Below are 17,020 nucleotides of genomic sequence, written 5' to 3'. Positions count from 1 at the left end.
TATACCGATAACAAAAGATGAACACGAGTCACGTTTGACTTCTGCAATTACAAGAGCTGCTCAGAGGGGTTGCCATCAGCGTCCAGACACTTCTGATTACGGGGAACTACTGCTTGAGCAACGTTGACCAAAGCGTCCACTTGTATACATTTTTTTGGCACCCCTGGTATATATATATGTATTAATATATATGTGTGTATGTATGTGTATATAGATATGTGTGTGTGTATATATACATATATTTATACACACACACACACACACACACACACACACACACACACACACACCGTGTTTCCTCGAAAATAAGACCTAGCCAGACAATCAGCTCTAATGCGTCTTTTGGAGCAAAAGTTAATATAAGACCCGGTCTTATTTTACTATAATATAAGATCGAGTCTTATATAATATAATATAATATAATATAATATAATATAATGTAATATAATGTAATATAATACCGGGTCTTATATTAATTTTTGCTCCAAAAGACCCATTAGAACTGATTGTCCGGCCAGGTCTTATTTTCAGGGAAATACAGTATATACATATATACACATACATATATAACTATAGATAATTCCTTTATAGACTTTATATTTATCAAATCTTAATATCCATTCTGAGATTGTGTGTGTACATGCAAGTACACACACACACACACACCTATATCTTTTTTTATATGTAAATTTGAAAAAGAACATTCCGTATCCCGCAAGAAAACTCTAACGTACAAGTGACAAGTGCTGTTCCAGCCCCACGTCCCGCCTGTGGGTCCCCAGCTGCGTGCTGTGCTCCAGTGTCCATGCTACAGGCTTTGAGCCCCATCCTGTCTGGTCCATGGGACGGTGTTGTGGGTTAACTTGTGGCCCAGCAGCAGCTGGCAGCAGAGGTGACTGCATTCCTTCGACAGCACTGAGGTGCATTTTAATCACTGGGAGCATATGCATGGTCAGGGAATGTATTTTTGGTGTGCAGCCTACATCTAGTCTAAATGCTAATTATGAGAATGGCTTTAGCTAGGCACTTACGCCTGATTTGACGTGAAGAAAAAGGACTATGGCCCATGCATCTTTCTTAACACGCAAGTTCACTTTTCTTCTCTAGGGATATTTCTGAAGGGAGGGAAAGCTGACAGGCAAATTGCTGTGTAATTTGGCTTAACCACTATCACTGCCTGCGAGAAAGGAACAGGGATGACACTTATGCTGATTGGAGACTCTGCTTATGAAGAAACACTCACTCTTGCACAGTAAGAGGAGGGCAGAGGGAACAAAGCGCCCAGTGGTCTTAGAACATTCAAGCCTGAAGGGATTTGGAGTCATAGATGGGCCCAGTTGGGCTCCATGCAGAGAAAGAGACAAAGGAGCAAGTCTCCCACCCCTCAGAGTTAGTCAGGAGCTGTCTGTCCCTGGATCAGCTTTGGAAATTGTTGCTGAATTCTCTCACTCATTCTGTAAACATTTGCTGTCGTCGTGTGGGTACCAGCCTCTGCCGAGGCATGCTAGATCCAGTCTGAGGCTGTACATAGATCACTCAGTACCTAGTAAGTTGCAGGACACATTGTTCATGCCTCAGTAAATTCTGTTGAATGAATGAAAGCCCTAATTAAACTCTTAAATAATGTTGACTGATGGTCATTGGTTCATGGTATTTGGTTAATGTCCTGATGACAGAACAAGTACCTATTTAGGGTACTTGAAGTTGGCACACAAAAAAAGAGTATGCTCTAGCTTCTAAGCAGAAATGCCCAATATCTCAGGATTTATAGGCTATGTATTTGTCTACTAACGCGCAGTAACCTGTTTTTAGGTTAAAAATTGTATATACTGATTGCAAATATGTTGAATTGGAAAAACAGTAAGTCAAACCCATCATAGATAGTCTTTACTTCTCTGTGTACCGAGATTTCCAAGCCTTTGATACTGACCCTTTCATTTTAAGTAAAATTGCCACATTAACATTCATGGAGCAGAACAATTTCAAAGAACCATGGTATCCGTATCGGTTGAAGAAACACTTTTGTGTTTCTGACAGCCTTGCCGTCAGAATGTCTAGTTTGAATCCTGACTCCTATTCTCCCACTCATTACTTATGTTCCTTGAACACATTATTTAATCTTTGACCTCTCTGAGCCTCAATTCCCACATCTGTAAAATGGGTTATGCCAGAGTAGTGCTGCAGACGGATGAGGGGGTAAATATGTAGCACCTAGCACAGTGCCTGGTCCAGAGTAAGTGCTCAGGATAGACTAGTTTTCAAAAGCACATTCATTGACCAGAAATAGACCAGTGCAGTGTCTCCGATGTGGAAGGATGTGGTCCCAGACCACGGGGTCAAATCCTTCGGCAGGCATGCCTCACAGACAGCCTTCCTAGCAGCTTGGGAAGAGCAGCGGTCTCAGCCTTTACTTTGGACAAATCACTGCTCCTCTCTGACCTCAGCTTCAACATCTCAAAAGAAGAGACTGAGTCCCCTTGCCAGCTCTGAAACTTCAGATACAAATGAAAACACCCACCGAACTGTCTCCCAATAGACTGGGTGTTCCTGAGGGCACAGAGTTGTGCCTGTTCTTCCTTCTATGCACAGTGCCCAGCACACAACGGTTCTCAATGAATGAATGTCTGTGAAAAGAATGAATTTATGGAACAATATAAAGTCGAGGATGTATATTCCTGAGTTTCAGCCTGCTACCTCTAAGCTAAACTTCCAGAATGGTGAGAGTTGCCCTTGGTATTTTTCAGTATAACATCGTCTTTTCAAGGATGAGGCAGTGGCCAGTGGTTGATCTGGGGGAGACATGAAAGGAAGGTCTCACTCAGTTCCTTAGCTTCAGGCCCCTCTGCCTCTCAAGGGGATAGATAGCAGTTAGATCCGCTGTGTGAGAGGTTTCCTATTTACCACCTCACATTTCACCTTATGAGATAGGTATGAGATTAAGGGACTTCAAATGGGAGAAAATCAAGGACAGAAGGACTCAGTGATGGGTTCAAGATCATACCACAGACCTGTGGTATAGCTAGGATCAGACTCCAGTTGTGCTAAGTCCCAGGCACATATGCGATCTCTAGTCCTTGGACCTTTGTGGTCTGTGTCGTTTTGGGCCACGAAGCGTAAGTGGGTAGGTAGGCTAGGCTAAGGGTGCTTCTGCCTGACATTGTTGCTTTTGTATTTGTCTATACGTGAGACTGATGGGTAAATTTTGTCTGAACGAAGGATACCTAGGCCAAAAGAAAGGTTTCAAAATCACTAAACCAGAATATCTTCCTTGTTAATTTGTTGAAGGTCAAAAATTACAGAAATGATTTCTATCCAGACAGAAGCTTCAGCTGGTTCTTTTTTCTTTCATTGTCCCCCTTTCTCACCGCAGGTTAACTGTAATGGCTTCACAATTGAAGATGAAGAACTTTCTCATCTGGGATCAGCAATATTTCCTGAGTAGGCTGAGTTTGACCTCTTTTCTTTTCTTTTCTTTTTTTACTTACTTAACACTAACTTGATTTATTTTTAATTTTTAAATAACCTACCTGACTGCATGTGGCAGACACAAAACTCCCAGCAAATTAAGTATAATGTTTTAGTTCTGCCAGATTTCAGACTATTTTCCCTACATTTAAGGATCCAACGGTAGTAAGTGAGAGGATAGTTACTTGTTAAGTCCTGCTAGGTAGAGAGCATTTACTAAATGATATTTTGTAGTGTGCCATGCTGAGAAATGTACTTCTTTTGTATCTGTGGTTATGGAAATCTTAGGGCTTCTTCCACTCAAAGTGAAACATTAATTGCCAACCAACAATTAGCCATAGGCTGATGTACAGAATATATGAGCTTCTTATCCTTCTGTAGTTTTTGAAAAACATCGGTTTAGAAACAGCAGATTGGAGGGAGAATATGCTAAAACTAGGGGGAAATTCCAAAGAACTTGAGGATTTTACTTGACTTCAGGGATACTCAAGTCATTCGAGAAAGGCTGCCCGTTGACCAGTGTACGTCTTCATGGCTCCAACTCTCTTGCATTGCCACGGTGGCTTTATGGTTGTCTGCTGGATGGAATGAGTCCTCTCAAAATGCTCGTCCCCTGAAATCAAGCCCTTGCTTTACGGATGGAGCCTTCCTGCACCCCCTGTCTGAATTAATCCACACTGCAGATTAGTTCTGTCTAAAGTGATGTTGCTTCATATTTACTACAGGAGTCTTTGGCTTTAGGTGGAAGCAATTTCGGGAAACCCTTACCACCCACGCGTTAGCATGGATGATGTATGATTCCCCTGGTGCATCTGTCTGTTGCTGCTCAGCTCTGTGCATCATACGGGTCCGAAAGAGAAAGAATCTGCATAGATCCAGGTCTCCTGCACAGCTGTCACGGGCTGTCCTGAACCACAGAAACAAAACGTTTATTCACATGATAATACTGTCCCTGTGGCCAAAATGGTGTCTTGTCACCTGTTCTTTGAATTCCAATAGTGAGGAATGAAGTGTTTTGGGGAGAAGCTCTTTTGGACGTTTGCCCTTAGGAAAAGGAAGGAGAGAAAGAGAAAGGCCATTAGACTCTCTTCAGAAGGCTGGTCTTGACAACTTCAGACCTGAAATAAACTCGGGACTGTCTCTGCTCTCAGCATCGTGAAGACTAAACGCAGGTTAAGGGTGGTGTTGTCTGCAGTTTCACCCTTTTCAGTGATTGCCAAGAACATCATGATGCCAAGAGCTGCTGTAGGTTGTTTTTGCCTTAGTCAATTTCCCCCCCTTTCACTAAAAAGAATCTAGGTGTCTGTCTTGAAATGGATTACTTAATACTTCATCCACAAGATGTTTCTAGAAATCTGCTTTTCACTTTTGGTGCATTTGTTGATCAGATTTCCTAGGGCCTGATTGCCTGTGTGCCACTTGCCAGGAAGCTGTGGGGCTGTGATGCATGGTGGCGGTGACCCTCCCCAAGGACAAGACAGGGAAGTTGCTACCTGCTGTCCCAGGCTCAAGGCCAACCACAAACTTCACCCGGACCTTTAGCAACTGGGCAGTGCAGGAGGGCTGCTCCCCCTTGTACTCAGCAAACCTGGGCAGTTCATCCTTGTCAGGCCCCACAACTCCTTTGCTTTTGAGGGGGCAAATGGGAGAGGGGTTTTGGTCGCTGAGGGTTCAGGCAAGTGACACTGGCCAGCAGAGCAATGATACATGTGGATGTGAGTGCCCAGATGAGCCCCAGTTTCCAGGCAGTTTTAATTGGGGGAAAATTCCTTTGGGCTAAAATCATATCGGCATTGTGATTTCAAAGGCAGCATTTTCAGAGATCAAGCATTTTTCCCCTGTAGTTTAGAAATTTCTGTTCTCAGAACTTTGACCTTGATATAATCAGAAAGCTCAAAGCCCCTCGCTTAGGCGAATCTCTCTGTCCTCTCCGTCCCTGAAAAGCAGACACTGAGCAGCAGGAGCAGTAGTGTCCCAATTTTCCAGATGAGGAAATTGAGGTGCAGAGAGACTCAGAGGGCCTTCTCCAGGACTCTCAGGGGATCACAAGCCCTCATTTAGGAAGCTGGCATCTCCCCCAGTGGCAGTTGCTCGGCATCTGAAGAAAACATGTTGGAAATAATCCACTAATATAAAAAGTGGCTTGGAATATGACAACCATTTGTCTTGAACAGTGTATATAGTAAGTAGCAGTTCCCTGTAGGTGTTGGGAAAGGATTTTTGTGGGATTTGCTATTGTTGCCATTTTTATTGTTGTGTGGGGTTTTTTGTGTTTTTTTTTTTTTTTGGTTTTGGCATAGATGTCACTATTTTGAATGGCAGATTTCACTTTTCAATATTGTGAAAGTTTAAGATGTTAGATATGATTGTAAATGCATGCAGAGGGACCGCTTAGAATGTGATGTCCAGCTATTGATTTTTTCATTAATATCCTGCAAAGATCAAGTTCCAGTAAGTAAGTAGCAAGTAAGCAGCCACGGATTATCTAGACGGTCTGTCTGCCTTATTGAGAAAATTGGGTTTTCTCTTTTGATTAACAGTGTTGCGTTGATGAATCATAGTTGTTGCCCCAATGTCATTGTGACCTACAAGGGGACCCTGGCAGAAGTAAGAGCGGTACAGGAAATCAACCTAGGAGAGGAGGTGAGTGCGTGGTCACGAGTGGCTGGGCCTGTGTACTTCATGCAGCTGTTTTGAAAAGCAGTGGAGAAAAATCACTGGACGAGACAGGCTGTGAATGATTCCAGCAGTTACTCTGCATCCATCCCCAGGGCCTGCAAGGTTCGTGATCAGATTTATGACCTGTGGCTTGGAGTCCCACACTTTTGGCTTCCATTTGGTGCTCTCCATTTCCATCCAAGACAAAATAGGAAAGGATAAATTCCAGTTAAATTCCTCACAAAGGTTTATAGAGATTTATGTGGGAAGGCGACTGCCAAAAGAACCAGAATGAAATTTTGGATTTTCTTTAGTTGTCTGAGTATTCCAATTGCCAAACAATGGCGTTTGAGCTTGTTTGTTTTTTAATTAGTGAATTTTGGCATTCTTCCCCCCAGAACGTCAAAAGCATTGTTATCTAAAAGAAAAAACGCAACCCAGCAGTGGCTAAGGAGTTACAACTCCAAATGATACATCAGCACTTTGCGTCGTATCAATCCCAAATCTGAATTTCGGAGAGCTCCCTTTTTAGGAACGTAATTCAGATGGCCCATTGCACACACAGATGGGCATATAGAGGCAGCCTGTAGCCAAGAGGCACCGTCAGCTCCCCTCCTTAACTTAGGGACCTGGAGAAAACCAGGTGTTCTGTCACCTGCTCACTGGTTCCCTTTTCCCTTCCTGAGCTGTGACTCCATGACTACCTTATGAGACGTCTTACCCGGAAAAGGCTGGCCTAGCAAATCATTAGATGTAGGCTATATGTTCTTAAGTAAATAATAAAAAAATAAATTGTTAGGATTTATGACACACTTTAGATTTCAGTTTAATGATCTTCACTGCTGTTTTAAGGGACATGTCTGGATTTTAAATTTTAAATACAACAATCAGTGTGCTACGTGGTGAAGGCCTTGGTTTCTCCGGAAGTTAACTAACCCACAGCTGAACTGAGACCTGATTATATTATACTTCCTACACCTTTGCTAAGTTCATCGTGACAAGGGTATGCTGTTTGGGGTCGGGGTGTCACAGACAATTGCAGTCAGTGAGAATGGAGCTCCTGTGGGCTCACTGGTGACAAGTGCAGGATGTCACCTAGACTGGCTCTGGCTGGGCCGGGAGCAGTGACACTAAGCGGCCTTTGTCGCCATCTTCTGGGCTCCTCTGTTTGTTGCACTTTGTGACCATCAGTCACTTCCCAGAAATGAGGCAGGAGGCTCCTGTCGTTTTGCCCTTGGGCTCTCACAAATCTGAAATGCAGTAACCTCACTTTGAGGAAGTCACTGCTTTGGGGGTGACTTGCCCTTCAAGGAGGACAAAGCCCTTTCCCCAGGGCGTCGATGATCCGTGAGGTCTCCATTACTGCCCTCTGTGGTGGGGAGAGCTTGGCGGCCCCTTCAAGTGCCCCCCTGCCTGCCTGCCAGTGCCTGAGGTTCCTGGCACGCTGCTGGCTTTGTGACATCCATCTGTTCAGTCAGACATTTGCCGGATGGTGTGGGATGAGCAGCAAGTGCCGTCCCAGTGAGTAGATAATGGACAGTTAAATGCCGGTCTCCTCCATATGCTCCAAGTCTCAGTTACAGACCCCGTTAGGAAAAAGGAAGGACGGGAGACCCCGATGAGCCCAAAGGTAAGACTTTTCCGAGTTCCCTGGCCCAGCTGGGTAAGGCAGCAGCATGCTGGTGTCAGAAGCTGTGTCTGCCCTCCGCTGACTTGCCCCAGCCTGCCTAGCTGAGCTTCTTGCTCCACTGCCAGCAGATGGAAGGAGAAAGGAAAGGGAAACAGACCAGTAGTGTGTGTTCTTATGCCCCTTCCACCCAGCCAGCAATGCATCTGAGCCATCCCAGCCTGTGAAAGAATAGAGGCTAACTAAAAGCCAGGCAGGGACAGCCCACAGCCAGCCCCACCGAGGACGGGGGGCTTTGCCTCTGTCCGAGAGACAAGGTATTACTGCTGCTCTCTTTGGGGAGGATGGAGGTGGGGGTGCTCTCAACGTTCCAATGTCCTGTTTGAGGGACTCCTTGATTCTATAGAAGCCCTTTCTCTCCACCACAAGCAGCTGGACAACACTAGGGGGTGCTGCATTGAGGAGACTCGGTGTGTGAATCAACTGTAAGGACACCACCGTGAATGTTGGCAGGGCCACAGGGAGGATAAGGAGCGAGCTGACCTGTTGCAGGCTGCATTGTCAACGTTTCGTGTCCCCTTAGGTTTTTACCAGCTACATTGACCTCCTGTACCCAACGGAAGATAGGAATGACCGGTTAAGAGACTCCTATTTCTTTACGTGTGAATGCCAGGAGTGTACCACCAAGGACAAGGTAAGCTCCCTGCTCCGGCCAAGGTCCTGACCATACTCTGTATCTCAGGACCTCTCTTCCAAGCCAGCATCCCTGTCTGACTTGGGGTGTCTCCTCCTGTGGTGTTGTGGACCCTTTAAACCCGCCTTACTAAGACAGCCAGAGGGAATCCGGTCAGACCAGGTCTCTGTTCCAACCTGATCCTCAGAGCTGATGAAAACAATTCCATCACAGTATACACAGAAGAGAAGGATTTGCCCAACTGCTATTTCTTGAAAAAGAAACGACTGCTCAAAAGAGAGAGGCGAGGGAAAAAGCACATGAGCATACCTTGCAGGCTTCCCAACCAGTTCACCTGTGCAGGACATGCAGAATTTTCTCTGGCATTGCCCAAATTATTTTGTCAATGCCACTCCTCCTTCTTATTCTGTTCTGATTCATAGATGTCTGCACACACACATCCACCCATAGCATCTATGTGTGCTGCCTAGATGAGGACTGTCTAGAAAATATATATATATATTATAAATACATGAATATGTATATATATATATGGTAGTGCTGTATTGAATTTCTCTGAGACCCATTGCCTCATTTCCTTTCATTCTTTTGTAACTTTAGAACAGGCAAGCCTAGATCTGTGCACGACAGAATGTACTGTTTGAGAGGTTTGCCCATCAGTACGGCTTCCATAGGAGGTAACACCTTGTACTTGTGGTCATTTCCCTCAGGATAAGGCCAAGGTGGAAATCCGGAAGCTCAATGATGCCCCAAAGGCAGAAACCATCCGTGACATGGTCAGATACGCACGCAATGTCATCGAGGAGTTCCGGAGGGCCAAGCACTACAAGTATATCCTTTATAACTGTCTGGAAGTGTACTGGCCCTCACCTAGAGTCGGGAAGAGGGAGCAGAAGGATGGGATGAATATTGAAGGAAGAATGTCTCCTGGTACAAGGCTTACTGACCACCATGACCTAGAGTCAACCACATCAGTGAATGCTGTTGATCTTATTTCTCCTTGTTTGGCTAGTTTGGTCAGGCGCTCGATGTGGTGGAAGAGTCTTACCGTCTGATACTACGGAGAGCAGTTCCTTGAAGGCCCTCATTTATTGGGTATTTTACTTTGGGCACAGTGCTGAGGGCTTTGCTTATATTATCTCAGCCGATCCTCAGCAGGTCATCCTCCCACCTCTACCCCGCCCTTCACCTCCGAGCAGATGGAAACAGGCTCTTAAGATATCAGGTAATTTTGCCCAAAGGACACAGCTCACCACTGCAGACCCAGGATTTTGCCCCAGCTGTGTTGACCACCACAGTCCATATTCTTAACCACTACATTATAGTGTTTTCTTGGGTGTTAGATTTGTGCAGAGGGAGGAACTAAAATCACTGAAAGGGAATTAGAGAAAGGCACAGTTTTGTTTTGTTTTTTTTTTTCCTTAGTGTAAGCAAGAACTTTCTCATGGTGGGGACTTCTTCCTTAAAAATGCTTCCGCTAAAATGCTCGGTGTAGGTGAGGGTTTAAATTTAACTAGAAAACTGAAGATTTGTGATTCTAATCAACTTGTTTACAGCTGAACTGAGGGTCTATTGCCTGTAGCTAAAATTCTTTAGTTCTGGTCTTCAGTTTTTCCTGTTTGTTTCTTCAAGAAAAAATGTGATTCCTTTCACTTTTGCTTGGCTTTCTGTAATTTACTTTTTCAGCGTTTGAGTTTCTGGGGTGCAGTGCATGAAATAACTCCTTGAACCCAGCCTGCCTTGGGAAGTCTCCAAGCCAAGAGAGCAGGCCAGTCATTTCCTTGACGCCAGAGCACCCCCTAGCGAGCTGCTGGAGATTTGCGAGCTCAGCCAGGAGAAGATGAGCTCCGTGTTTGAGGACAGTAACGTGTACATGTTGCACATGATGTACCAGGCCATGGGCGTCTGCTTGTACATGCAGGACTGGGAGGGAGCCCTGCGATACGGACAGAAAATCATTAAGCCCTACAGGTGATTGCAATGGCTGTTCTGACCATCTTAGCACAGAATGGAATCTGGTGATTGGGAACGCGTACCTGGGCTGTTTTGTCTTCTCATGGCCCCACGCTGGAACACACCCAGACCAGCTAGCTGTCTCTTCTTTGCATCCACATGTGGAGGCACAGGTGCCAGGTGCCGCTCCATCGGGCTGGCCTGTTCCTGCCACCGTCTGGGAGCCACACCTAGGGAGGCAGGTTAAGGTTACGCAGGGGTTGCTGGGGCAAGGTCCGTCCCATGACCTAACCAGGTGCCGTATCCATTGTGCTTAATTCAGACCAGTAGCAAAAAGCCACCAGCGTGTTTCTTTCCCTTTCCATGCCTTCCAAGTTAAATGGCACTTACTAGTCGGCAAACTGTGGTTTCAAAACCCTCCTTTTCCATCATTACTCACACCATCCCCTTCTTGTGCTTTGGTAAATTACAGCCCAGTTTGCAAATAGGGAAGTGCTGGGGCCATTGGGTTGGCTGTGCTTATTCATCATCCCCCCCAGTTTTGAATAAAACAAGTGGGGTTTTATCGTATGGTATTAATGACTATCAGCCGCGGGGAACTTTCCTGTTGAGAGGGTTATTAAACCTTAAAGGTGGAGGTGGCAGTCGTGGCATTGTTCTCGGACTCTGACTAGCCACTTTGGGGCTGAGGTGGCCTAGATCACATCCCTGCAGTGCTTGTCAAACACACATGATGCATTGACAGGATTCCCCCAAGACCAAGTGAATCAGGATCTGGGTCTGGAATCCCTGTGTTCCAGAAGCACCCCAGGTGTTTCTCATGAATTTGAGAAGCCCTCAGTACACTTACAAGATTGGAACCGTTAAGTTTGTGTCTAGTCTGCGTTTCCACCACCAGGTCCACCCTCCACTTTCTGCACGCTGCCCTGAGTAGCCAGCAGGGGGAGCCCAAGAGGAAACCCACTGTTAAAATCTGCTTTTAGAAACATTTTGCTACATTGGGGATAATCTCAAAGCCTATCCTTCTTCCTGGTCTCAGGCACACTTCCCTCTGTGAGACCTGAAGGGACAGTGGGAGGGGATGGGGAAGGCGGGGAGAGAGTGAGAATGAATGAAATCTTTTAGTCTTGTGGTTGCTCTCCCAGGAGCTTGCTGTGCTGAACCCTTGCTTAGTTTACCAAGTCCCAGCCAGGGCTTCCTCCGGGCAGCATGCTGCCCCACACCCCACCCAGGAATACCGCCAGAATGTGTCTCTTTTGCATGGGTTTTGAGGGTACAGCAGTATAGACCAGCCTGTAAATAAACACCTGTACACACAAATGACTCTTTCCTCATCAGTCAACCTTCAGTTAAAACCACAGAGCGAATACATACTCTATGTATATAAAGCCTTCTACTGGACTATAGAGAGAATATCTAGAAGAAATAGGGTGTGTTCTCCTTACTTCACACAGCTTATAGTTTTGCTAAACCAAGTGGAATCAGAGTGTGACAGAAAGCTGGGGTCTTGAGACATTGGTGTGCTTATATTCTTAAGTATACTGTCTTTTCAATATAAGGGGATAAGCCTAATATCCTAATAATAAGGAATTTACCTTAAACAATGTTTTCCTAATGTCCTGCTTTGGGTGCACCTAAAACAAAAATCTGGGAGAGGGGCTGAGTGGTGTGTTTATAAATGTTTTTGTTTAGGATTCCTCCTGCAGTTTTGATGTAGCTTTTCAGAGACACACCGGCTGCACAGAATGAAGTGCATTCGCGGAGGTTCGAGTGGGTTGAACCAGCCACACTCTCCACCCAGAACCTCCCAGGGTTTGGAGAAGCCTGGCCGCCATGGAGCGTGTGGCCGTGAGCTCCACAGCCATGGGCGTACGCGCCCGGCCGGTGGGCTGCCTGGCAGCCTTTGACAGGTGGCCTGTTGTCTCTTCTCTTTTTCCAGTAAGCATTATCCTTTGTACTCCCTCAACGTGGCCTCCATGTGGTTGAAGCTAGGAAGACTCTATATGGGCCTGGAAAACAAAGCTGCGGGAGAGAAAGCCCTGAGGAAGGTATGTCTCCCCTAAAGGGTTAGGATTCCCCGGGCCTGCACGGCCTTCTTAGCATCCTTCCTTCATCCCCTTCCTTCATCCCTCCTGAAGCCGCATGCTTCCTGAAGGGGTGGAGAGTGACCAGCTCTTGACCCACCTTTTGGCCATAGAAGCGGGAGGGGTTGGATGGCATCGCCAGATGGGGGTACACTCAGTCACTGAGCTTTGCCATGTTGGCTGCCGGCCCCCCTGGAAGGGCGGGGTGTACACAGTGAGAGCGGCTGGCTCTGATTACAGGCTCAGCCCGCGGCTGGGGAGAAGGACTACTGTCCCTGTCCCATGTGAAGCCAGGGAAGTGGACAGAGGCTACTGAACGGGTCAGGAGACTGGTGAGAGCATTTCCCATTTGTCCGCCCTCAAGGATTTACAGAGTCATGATGCCCAACTGTGTGTGACGCAGTCAAGGCAGTTGGATATGGGGCGTTCCTCAATATTAGGATTATCCATTCGCAGTTTCTAAAATGTACTTAAGCATCCTCACTGTTCATTGAGTATCAGTTATATGCCAGTACCCTCATGTGTAGTTTTTCTTTTCATGCTCACAAAAATGAGGTAAATTTTCCTGATGAAGAAACTGAGATTCAAACAGGTTACGTAATTAGCCTAGAATACGTGGTGGGGCCTTGATTCAAACTGGGGTCTTTCTGAGTTGAAAACTTCAGCTCCCCACACTCATTCTGTGACCCACAGGCAGGGGAAACCGGGACCCTGGGCAGCATCTGCCCCCCTCACTGTTTGACAGCTGCCCCGTGCTGCCCTGGGTGAGGGACCCTCACCTTACAGCAGCTTGATGTTAACAATAGATTCTCCTTGTTCGTTATGTAGCACTTAACAGCTGATAAAATATTATCATTAGGACAGTCTGTTAACTCCTGTAAGAGAATGTTTGTAAAAGTTGGGGACACGGATGCCCAATCCTCCAGATTCCCCCAAATCTGCCCAGTAGACTCTTTGAGAAGATGAGGTAAGGTCCTGCATCCCCCATGAAGGTGTTGGCTCCACCAGGCTAGGGGTGTGAGTTAAGCATAGAATTTTCCATTTTTAAGCCTGTGGATTTGTCGTCTAACATATTTATTGCCTCAGTGAGTTGGGAGGAAATTAACCAGTTAGGTCACAATCGCAAAGTGCTAGTAGGACATTAAGTACAAGGTCAGTGAAGGACAGAGTAGATCTCAGCAAGGAATGTGAGTTGTGAAATGAATGCAGAGGCAAGGGCAGGCTTTAAACAAGGGATTCCTGAAGACTGGCAGTGTCCCTGGGCTGCCTCCTCTTGGTTTGAGATCTAGGAAGAGAAATGGTATAATAGAAAGGAATGCCTATCATAGTCACAGGCCATCAGAAATTCCCTATTTGGGAAAGAAAGTGTAATTTAAGTTTTTCTGTCTGGGAGTAACAGGGTTGAATACAAAAGAACAAAATAAATGCCTATGGATGACATTCAATATATACGTCCCATAGGCCAGGTATTACTCTAAACACTTTATGTGAATGAACAACTCTGAGAGGTGGTATCATTTCTGTGTTACAGATGAGGAAATGGAGGCACAGAGTGGTTAAGTAAATTGCCCGTGGTCACACAGCTAGGAACTGACGGAGCCACTAGAAACCCTTCCACTTTATTTTGCCTCACTCTAAAAAAAAACTTAAATACATTCTCTCTAGCTTCCTCAAATGAATCCTGCGGAAAGCATGCACTTTCTAAAAGGGGAAAATGGTTTAGCCTTGTCTTACAGATTAGTAATATAACCTAAAATCAAAACAGGTCTGATGTCAAGTTCACTGTGGACTTCTCTGTTTCAGCATTACCTGTTTACTTGGTTGAATGTAGCCAAATACTTCCATCACTAACGCATTTTTTCTTGAAATCTCTATTATGTTGGGGCAAAAGAATGTCATGAAATCAATTTCCCTGTATCATTTTTTTCAACTATTACAGAATGTTTTACTCAGCAGTAGCCTCTGGGTGACTATTTTGTTACTAGATAATCTTGTCTTTTTTTTTTTTTTTTTTTTTAAGCCAGACTCTGGAGGAGAACGCAGGCTCTAAAAAGCCAGTTTGCATCCTGTGCCTTAAAGCAGAGAAATCCAAGTTGAATTAAAGTTAGCCCAGCCGGAGGTGTGAGGGGTCTGGCTCTTAACCCCGTATCTGTCTCTCTCCTAGGCCATTGCAATCATGGAAGTAGCTCACGGCAAAGATCATCCATACATTTCTGAGATCAAGCAAGAAATTGAAAGCCACTGAAACGATGCCAACATGGTCGCTTTTACTTAAATGCTAGTGCAGAAACGTTCAAGGATTTGAATATTTCAAATCATGTACATCACTCCAGCATTTCTGTAAAATCACTGCAATAAAAACATTGTTTGCACTTAAACCTTACACATGGCTTACGTGGACTTGGTCTTACTCTTTAACCTTAATATCAAGTTAATTTTGAATGTGTTTTTTTTTTTTTCTCTAAGAGATAATGTCCTGGTTTCATATATTATGCTTTGGACAGATTGAGTTTTAAATATGCCATTATTTTCCCCTTCATGCCTATTGTAATGTTCTGAGAAAACCTGAATGATGAAAGAGAATAAAAAAGGTAATAGTATTTGAAGTTTGTGTTTCCTGTCTGTGGCGAGGGTTTCAAAGAGGTGGTGGGAGCTGGGTCACATCTGTTCTCCCTCAGTCAATAAGGCCTCCCCCAGGAGGCGGGGTCAGGAGGCCTCTTTAGCTTGCGGTTGATTTCAGGGTACAGTGCCTATGGAGGAAGAAAGAGGGAAGGTGCAAGAAAGGAACCAAGGTACCTGTGGGGGAGAAGAGTTAAGTGACCTGGGTGCCCCTCCCTGGCAGGAGAATGTGTCAGTTTCTCCCTTCAAGGCATAAAGGTGCTTCAGGCACACTTCCCTCATCTGTCTGAAAGCAGACTTTGCAGCTCTCATTCTGTTTCTTGTTCTCTGCAATACTCTCCTTGTCTGGAAACACTCCAGGGGAACTTTGAGAAGAAAAAAATTTTTCCTTACCAACTCTGTGTTGTTGAGCAAACACTGGTCTCTCCCTGCGCGCGGCCAGCAGGAACCCAGCTTCCCCATAGCCTGGAAGGTAGCAACCTGGGAATTGTTTATTAGCAACCGCTGCAAGGAAGCACAGGCCCAGAACCAGGCATGCTCCGGGCGGGCGCAGGGTTGTTTCTCTTCGTCCAAAGAGAGGATCTTCCCCATTAGGTAACAATTAAATCCCGATGGGGTTTTCACTTCAGCTTTCTTTTATATTCATGATCTACACACAGCTTGAAGAGCCGTAAGTCTGTTACTCTCCCTCATCTCCACACACCCCCTACACGCAGTTCACTGCACACATGTACGATGCATCCTCTTGTTCAGTGACGTGTAATATGGCATTTATTAAACACCTACTACATGCATTACAGCCTGTATAGCTCTCTGTGTACAGAAGTCAGTAAGTAGAGCATTGACCTGGCTCTGGAGCTTCGTGTTTTAAGAATGCTGATATACTCTGTAGCTCAGCCTAGAATAAGCTTAGCCTACCATCTCGGTGGGCTTTGTAAAAGTTATAAACGTAATACTTTTTCAATAAATTTAAAATAACACAAACGTATCTGCAAGCAGTGAGCCGTTCCTGCTTCCTTGCCAGTCCCACGCTCCCCAGAGGAACCCACTGTAAATAGTTTGCGTGTGGGCTCCCCATTTTCCCCATGCCTGTCCAAGTATCTCTATAAATAGATTCGGAGAAACAAAGGCAGAATGGTACTGACGTATTCTTTTGTAACCTCTGACTTAACAATAAGGGCCGCTTTCACTTAAGCATTTGCAGATTGGCTGCATTCTTTTTAAAGGCAGAGCGTTACATTGAATGTGCACGCCATAATTTAGTCAGCCATTCTATTTATGGACACGTGGTTTTTCTAGTTTGCTGTTACTATAAACAATGCCACAATGAACAATCTCAGACAAATGACTCTGCTGATGTGTGGTAACATTTTGGGGGACAGATTCCTAGAAGTGGAATTTCAGTATCAAGTAGTGGAAATATTTTTTTCTTTGAATAAATGTGGCCACATTTCCTTTTTTAAAAAACTATCGGGTACCAGTAAGATGTATTTATAGTATTTATTTTCTTTTACTCTCTTAACACAGTACTATTAAAAAAATTTTTTTGCCAATCTCCTGCATGAAGTATTTTGTTTTATACGCATTTATTAATGAGACTGGGTACTTTTTCCACATACTTAGGAATTGTGTTTCTTCTATGACTTGCTATTCATGGCAGTTGCCTATTTTGCTATTCATGTCTTTCATAATAATGTGTAAGAGCTCAATGCATATTGTGATGATATTAGCCCTTTGTCATGTACTGAAAATAATTTTCCCCTGGTTGTCCGTTATTTTTCACGATACTTGCTGAACCAAAACAGAATTTTTTCATCTTTAGATGAAGAAATAAATACTTTTGTCTTTGATCTATCTGGAATTGTTATATTTAATAGAAAGAGATCTGATTGTACTCTTAAATTTTTTAATTTTCACAAT

General features: G+C 44.8%; 1 protein-coding gene across 3 annotated transcripts in view; it reads left to right on the top strand.

The window, feature by feature from the left end:
* The window catches only part of SMYD2 (SET and MYND domain containing 2), a 50,447-nt gene extending 34,803 nt beyond the window's left edge, over positions 1-15,644 (top strand). Inside the window, exons 6-12 of one of the 3 annotated variants that reach the window (XM_033093052.1) lie at positions 3,371-3,438; positions 6,006-6,108; positions 8,334-8,444; positions 9,155-9,275; positions 10,241-10,415; positions 12,337-12,445; positions 14,646-15,081. In XM_033093052.1, coding sequence (XP_032948943.1) covers positions 3,371-3,438; positions 6,006-6,108; positions 8,334-8,444; positions 9,155-9,275; positions 10,241-10,415; positions 12,337-12,445; positions 14,646-14,726 — 768 coding nt within the window. In that variant the 3' untranslated portion in view covers positions 14,727-15,081. Of the gene's footprint in view, positions 1-3,370; positions 3,439-6,005; positions 6,109-8,333; positions 8,445-9,154; positions 9,276-10,130; positions 10,416-12,336; positions 12,446-14,645 lie in introns of those variants that run through there. The other 2 variants (XM_033093053.1, XM_033093054.1) reach the window with 2 other exon arrangements.
* The last annotated feature ends 1,376 nt before the right edge of the window (positions 15,645-17,020 follow it).

This window comes from Rhinolophus ferrumequinum, chromosome 22 (genome assembly GCF_004115265.2).
Source record: "Rhinolophus ferrumequinum isolate MPI-CBG mRhiFer1 chromosome 22, mRhiFer1_v1.p, whole genome shotgun sequence".
In the NCBI taxonomy this organism is placed as follows: Eukaryota; Metazoa; Chordata; class Mammalia; order Chiroptera; family Rhinolophidae; genus Rhinolophus; species Rhinolophus ferrumequinum.
The sequence above is the reverse complement of the archived record's forward strand: the minus strand, read 5'-3'. Positions and strand labels throughout refer to the sequence as shown.